Source organism: Terrapene carolina, unplaced genomic scaffold (genome assembly GCF_002925995.2).
Source record: "Terrapene carolina triunguis isolate 2854851 unplaced genomic scaffold, T_m_triunguis-2.0 Scaffold42, whole genome shotgun sequence".
Classification (NCBI taxonomy): Eukaryota; Metazoa; Chordata; order Testudines; family Emydidae; genus Terrapene; species Terrapene triunguis.
The window spans coordinates 1,570,284-1,577,448 of record NW_020664393.1 but is presented as its reverse complement, the minus strand read 5'-3'; the positions used below and the strand labels follow the sequence as shown (position 1 = coordinate 1,577,448).

Sequence of the window (7,165 nt, the reverse complement as noted above, 5' to 3'; positions counted from 1 at the left end):
GACAGTTCCTCAAATCTGTCACCCCAAAAGAATGGTTCAGGTTTGTTAATTACATTTCATGCCTCAGGGCACAAGATAAACTCCTGAAGGAGTCAAGAAGGAATTTTTACCCCACCTACAGAATCACATAATTGGCTATCTATAGTTTTAACCTCCTCTGAAGCATCAAGCATTGGTCACAGCTGAAGGCAAGATACCAGTTTAGGGGTCTGATCCTGTGAGGCACTGAGTCCACCTGATAGCATTGAATGCCTTCCTCAATAGTGGGACTGAAGTGAATGGAAGAGGAAGGGACCTAATCACCTTGGAAGGCAACACCACATAGGGATGGGGCCCAGGTTGCCAGTAGTCTGATTTGATATTGCAGTTCCCATGTTGTTCCTATGCAGTTTTACATGCTCTAGCTACTTTGAATAGAAGCATGTCACAGTTTTACACTTCGGCCATATTTTCCCAGGGTGGGGTGAGCAGGGTCATTGGCATAGACATGTGTACACAACCCCAATCTGTTCAGACCTAGGCCTCACCCACAGGGAACCCCAAACTCTGTTTTCAGTCATGCTTCCAAAGCTGGCATATATAAAAGCAATCCCACGTCATTCTTAGGTCTCAAAGACATTATCAGCTGTTAGGGATAGGTCTGTTACATCCCAAATAGTTTCTCAAGGGTGTGCCTGGTCAAGAGTGCCAAATACTCTCTAAATTCCTCTCTGTGGATTTTCCACTGCTCTCAAGGAAATCACTTGCAGACACAACTTCCTTGTCTGGTGCATTCAGCTCCAGAACATCATGGCTAATTAACATAGTTAAAATTCTCAAACCCTGCAGCAATCTTTCAAGTGCAATAGGATTCAAAACTCGATAAGCTACTCTGCAGGCTCATACATAATTTTAACTATCCCTGTCGCACATTAATTGCTTTTCCGTAAATTTAGAAAAGAAGATACATAAATACATCATAACTGTTTTGCTGAGACTAGAGGTCAACACACAGATGCACACATACAAAAATGAGCTACTGTAATGACATTTGTACTGTATGCTGCTTTATTCCTCCTCTGAAAACAAGCACCAATGCACACAGAATACAAATAGACAGATAGAAATACTTTGACTTGGACAAGCAGCACCTTTCTCCCTTCTCCCACTCCCTCCCCACAAAAAGGAGGAAGAAATAATGAAAATCAATATTAAGGTGGATAGTCTTTCTATACATCAGTAGGAAAAAAAAAAACCCTGGAGAGCTATACATTTTAAGCAAAAGAGGAGAAAAAAAAACCCCTGTTATAATTAATAAGTCCAGATCCATTTATAATTAAGACTGTGACTTATACCTGGTTGTTTAATTACTTACCTATCCAAGCTCCCAACTCTGGCAACTAGATATAGGAGACTTCCAATAGCAAGGCTGCCTAGCACAAAGAGCTTCTGTCTCAGCAACGCCTGCTGTTTGAATAGCATGGCCCTCCATCAATCTTCAGGACTTCTTCAGTCTGCAGGGACCAGAACACATAAACCACTCATCAGCAAGTGGCAATACACTGGCTAATGTTTATTAACAGGCAGGCAATCAATTCTTACAAGTGATTAAGCCTCACTTGCAAAAATCTTTTCAAGCGGCATTGGTATTAGATAAAACTTGTTTATTTTGCTCTTTATCTGTCACTCATAATAAAGCCAACCAACGTATCTAGGAAGTGGAACTTACTATTTAAAAGCCAGTTTAACTATGTCCACCATTACTCGGAGAGGCAGTGTCCAGTGGCTAGAACCTGGGGATTGGGAGTCAGAAAAGCAAGTCACTTCTTCTCCCTATGTATCTTGTTTCCCTTCCCACTCTTTGCCTGTCTCGTCTGTTTAGCTGCTAAACCCTTTGGGAGCACAGACTATCTCTCATTAAGTGTCTGTACACAGCCTATTACAATGGGCACCTGATCCTGATTGAAGCGTCTACTGGTACATCTGCACAGCTTGTGGCAGCCAGCCTCCCAACCTGGGCTGACAGACTTGGGGCAGCAAGGTTTGCACGACCACTCTTAAAATAGACAGCGCTTTGAAGTTTTGGCTCAGGCTGGAGCTCGGGCTTTGAATGCTAGGGAAGGGGGTGGGCTTCAAGCCCCAGCCTCCAGCCCAAGCCGTATGTTCAAAGTGCTGCCTATAGAGCTATACTTAGGGTATGTCTACACTACAGGATTAATCCGAATTTAGATAATTCGAATTTGGGAAACAGGTTGTATAAATTCGATTGTGCGCGGCCACACTAAGCACCTTAATTCGGTTTTTAACCACAGTAATTCGGTGGTGTGCGGCCACACTACCCCATTAACTTAAACACAGTAATTCGGTGGTGTGCGGCCACACTAACCCTAATTCGAATTAACAAAATCGATTTAGGCGCTACTCCGCTCGTCGAGGTGGAGTACAGAAATCGATTTTAAGTGCCCTTTAATTCGAATTAACTGGCTCTGTAGTGTGGACGGGTGAAGGGTTAATTCGGATTAACGCAGCTAAATCCGAATTAAAGTACTAGTGTAGACCAGGCCTTAGTGTGCTGGAGCAAGTACCACTGCCCTGAGTCTGTCAGCCCAGGCTGGGAGGTTCGCTGACGTGGGCTGTGTAGACATACCTTAAGGTGCTTCTGTAATGCTAATAAATAATAATAATAATGTCTGGTAAAGATATAGGAGCAGATCATGGCTCCAAGCCTTCATTTAGCCTGTAGTACTGAATTCTTTCTTATTTATATGACAGGAGCCCCACAATAATAGTCCCAAGATCATGGCTGTATAGTGCTAGGCACGGCACAAACACAGAGTAAGAGCGAGTCCCTGCCCTGAAGAGTTTACAAAGGAAGTATTATTGTTCTCTTAGGGAAAAAAGAGATGGGGAACAACAGTACAGAGAGATTCACTGATTTGCCCAAGGTCACAGAAGAAATCTATAGCACAGATGGGAATTGAACTGAAGTTTGAGTTGCTGCCTAGTGTCATAACCACAAAACCATCTTTCCTCTTTCCTTTTTCTTTATTATTATATTTTTTCCTAACCTTTCAAAGTTAAACACAAAAATGCTCCCAAAATAATGAATTTTAGATTTTAAGCAGTGCAGACAATCCATAGCTGGAGCTTAATATGTGAACAATTTAAAAGTGAGGAAAAATATACAGATACTACATCTCTGTGTAGATACATTATTACTAATTACTACTTTAATTAAATTCCTTTAATTAAGAAATAGGGAAGGGGCAAGAAATGATGGTGATAATGAGAGCAAATTTCCATAGATTTACAGTCTTAAATCCTACACTGCTGCTTTCTGAAGATAAAAGAAAGTTTCAGTATTACAGTAATTGGTTCTGAATTTCAGCTCTCAAGAAACATACACAATCCTCTCCATATGAGAATAAAACATAGTCCAAATGTCCTCCCTTGTCTAGCCACTTGGATCCCAATGGATTAGTCATGTTAAGTCATATCTGCAGGCTTTTCCATGATTATGGAGATATGCAGGACATAGTGAAATGAAATTACAGATAACTTGGCTCCTGAACATAGATTCCATAGGGTCTCATTCTCTCAGTAATCATGTTGTCCTTAACATACATATATATATATAGGCTTATCGGGATTCACAATTTCTTTAAAATGTTTGTACCAGTTTTGTGTGTTTGTGCAAGAGACAGTTATAGAGGAAACAGTTGCATCCATTACCAACCAGGGTGAAATATAATGGCAGCTTACATATTTACATTTCACACATACACCCCATTTCCCATTCCACCACTTATGAATTACTCATAACGTTTTCAAACCAATTCATTTGGGATGAATTTTTTTCAGCTCAGAGGTGATTTATTTTGAAAGTTTCATGAAAATTTGTCCAGCCAGTTTTGAGTTTTGCATGTATTAAAACAAAAATCCCACTTTCTGCATATATTTCTATCAGAAATGTGGTGCATGCCTATCTAAAGAGTAGAATGAGTTTTGCTCATACTTGATATGTTTTTTTGCAGATCTCCTTGAGACCAAAGGAACCAGACAAATTTGAAGGAAATTGGTTCAGTAGTTTTGAAGTTATAAGAGCTGACCTTTTTTTGCGCACGAGTAACAGTTTCGTCTTTTATATTTCTTTGCTCAATCGGCAGCTTAGAAACTTGCAGGGGGAGGAGAGAACACAAGCATAACAGTCTTTGTTATTAGGTCTTTCTGCTCAGTGTACTGTAGCTTTGAATGTTAGGAGCACTGTGAAGCAATCAGCCATAATATAAATTTTCAAAAACGTTGAAGGCCAAATTAATTCCTGCTGTAACTCCTTTGACATCAGTAGAGTTAGAGCAGAGATCATTTGCCCCTTAAAGCCCTAAAACCCCGCTTCTAGCAATGCCTGAAAATGCTAACTCACATGACACCATCAGAACTTCCATTTATTTTTAAAAATAATTTCAAAGTTATTACCTTCCTCTGAATGGTGCATTGCTGTCTAATCTTTGTCTGCCTTTTGGCTCACAAATTCATTTGAACAGGAAGCACGTCCTTATTTATTAATTTTTTTAATAGTGTGAAGATCATTGTTAGTATGGAAAAAAGAATGAATAATTAATTTATAAACCTTGTCTTGTAAGTACATCAGGAAGCACTGGATAGTGATGGTAATGAAAGCACTTGTAGCCCCTTAAACCTCATGTAGCTCAGAAGCCTAGATCTAGTAGCCCAAGTAGTCTTGAGTTCTATTCCCCCTCTGCGGGTGACTAGTTCAGCAATATGTTAGCACTTTCTGAGCCTGATTCAAAGACTACTGATGCTGACTTGAATGCAGTGAGTTTTGGATTAGACTTCTAAAACCCTCTCCATAAAATTACAGTTACACCTGAAAAAAGTACTGGGAAGTAGTTAAATAAATATCACCACCATGATTTTTACAATGGAACAAGGTTTAGAGAAGTAATTTCTTGACATCTGAAATGACTGCATCTTGGAATAACTAGTTCTAAGCATATAAAAGTTATTTGTAGTCCTATGCAACAGAGGAATGGGTTCAAGAATTAATTATAGTTAAACCACTAAGTAATACCAACCGAAATACAATTAAGGTAAAAAAATCCTTCAGACAGGAATGTTACAAAAACTTAATATAGCAGCACTTAACTTTTGAAAGTGAAGAAATTAAAACCCTCAGATTCCATGGAAGCTGTATAGTCTCTAAAAGTATGCACACCCTCAACTAAAAAGAAAACAGGAAGATAAGAAAGGAGATATGGCAAAGTGGCTATTTGAACCAAAGAAGTGTCTTTCAGAATTTGTTACTGGAAGCTACAGAAAGAAGCATAAATTGTGACAATTAAAATATAAATTAGCAAGGCTCAGCGGGATCTTGAAGAGTAATCAACCGATGTCATAAAAACAACTAACAATAAGTGGGTTAAATACATCAGAAGCAGGAAACCTGCAAGAAAAGTGGTGGTTCCCCCAGGAAGTAAAGGGAACAAATAAGAACTTTGTAGAGAAGTTAAATGATTTTTCTACATCAGTCTTTATCACAGAGGATGTTGGGGAAATACCTTTATAATCAAAGCCCTCCCTGTCCATGTCCACCTGAAGGAGCACTCTCCCGCTGTGACCTAAAATCCCATGACAGCTACATTACAATGAGAGAATGGAACTGTTTACAACTAGGAGAGACACATGAATGTAGCAGACAGAATTGTCCCAGCAGCTGGACTATGAGTGGAGAACTTCCTATCACAAGAGAGAACCTCAGCAGTTTCAGAACTAAATGCAAATCCCATTGCTGCAGATTAGCCTTCCTCAATCATTTTGAGGAAATTAAAATCCAAGCAAACTACTCCTACCTATTGGGAATGGAAGAGAGAGATTTTGTGTTTAGTATTTAAAATCTTGTGAGGTCTTAGATATTGTGTTGATAGCACAGTGTAAGGCCTTAGATAAAACTGAGCTCAAGAATTTGTGCCAAAGGCAAGTTTGAACACCACGAAATTATACTTACAGACCAAGCCCTTACCCTTCTGTATGATATTATTGCATATATTCATATAGGCTATTATAGTATAGACATACCCATATATTTAGAGAGATATGCAGAGAGATGGATTTAATCACAATGAAATAAGCAAAGGCACTCACTGGATTTTCATGAAACAGTCATGTCACACATAAAAAGTGATATAAAATTTCAAAATATGTAATGAAAAAACATCAGCATTTTTCATGATGAAAGCATGAAAGAAATTTTACTATTATTGTTAAAGGATTTCTTTGTATCAAATTTATAAATTAGCTAAAACAGATTTTTTGCACACCAGCAGAGGTCATCCGTTGACCAATAAATATCTGCCTACATATATTACAGAGACGAGGTGGGTGAGGTAATATCCTGGGACCAACATGGCTATAACAACACTGCACGCATATATTACAGACAGATCTTTGAATCTATTGATAGTTTAAAATGTGGTTAATAAGAAATGGAACAAAGTCCTTAATACCTTTCTCTCTCTCCTTTCACTTTCTGTGTTCTTTTAATTATAAAGACACACAGCTCCGCTAGTTGTTCACTGTGAGTAAAATTCATACACCTCAAGTAGATTGGTTTTGTGGGAGGAGCTATATGGTGGCCGGAAAGGGAAAGAATCCACTCCCCCCCACATGTGCGCTTACTGTAGAACAGTTTTTGATCCCCTTCATGGCCTGGGTTGGAATAGTGTCTGTAACCCCTCCTATATGAGAGTCTGTGATCCCTGGATGCACATAATGGCAGACACACTAGCTATGGCCTGCCCCTCCCTTGGCCTACTCTAAACACCCACTTTGTGCTGAGTGGCTGGTAAGCAGATCTAGTACGGAATCAAGCTGAGCAGCAAGTGTAGCATTCTCCTTGCACCCATTCCACAGGTGCCCATGTCTGAGCAATTAAACTACAGCAACATTACTGAAGCTGGTGAATTGCATTAACAGAGAACTACTACACATATGATGAGTAGTAACAGTATTTTTCATCAAAGGGCAGTTGATAAGAACATAAGAACGGCCATACTGGGTCAGAACAATGGTCCATCTAGCCCAGTATCTTGTCTTCTGACAGTGGCCAGATGCATCAGAGGGAATGAACAGAATAGGACAATTATTGAGTGATCCATCCCCTGTTGTC

At 39.4% G+C, this 7,165-nt stretch overlaps 1 protein-coding gene across 1 annotated transcript in view; it reads right to left on the bottom strand.

The window, feature by feature from the left end:
- Window positions 1–7,165, bottom strand: part of HS3ST5 (heparan sulfate-glucosamine 3-sulfotransferase 5) — a 264,126-nt gene that overhangs the window by 6,500 nt on the left and 250,461 nt on the right. Inside the window, exon 4 of the mRNA XM_026652839.2 lies at window positions 1,355–1,493. Coding sequence (XP_026508624.1) covers window positions 1,355–1,461 — 107 coding nt within the window. The 5' untranslated portion in view covers window positions 1,462–1,493. The remainder of the gene's footprint in view (window positions 1–1,354; window positions 1,494–7,165) is intronic.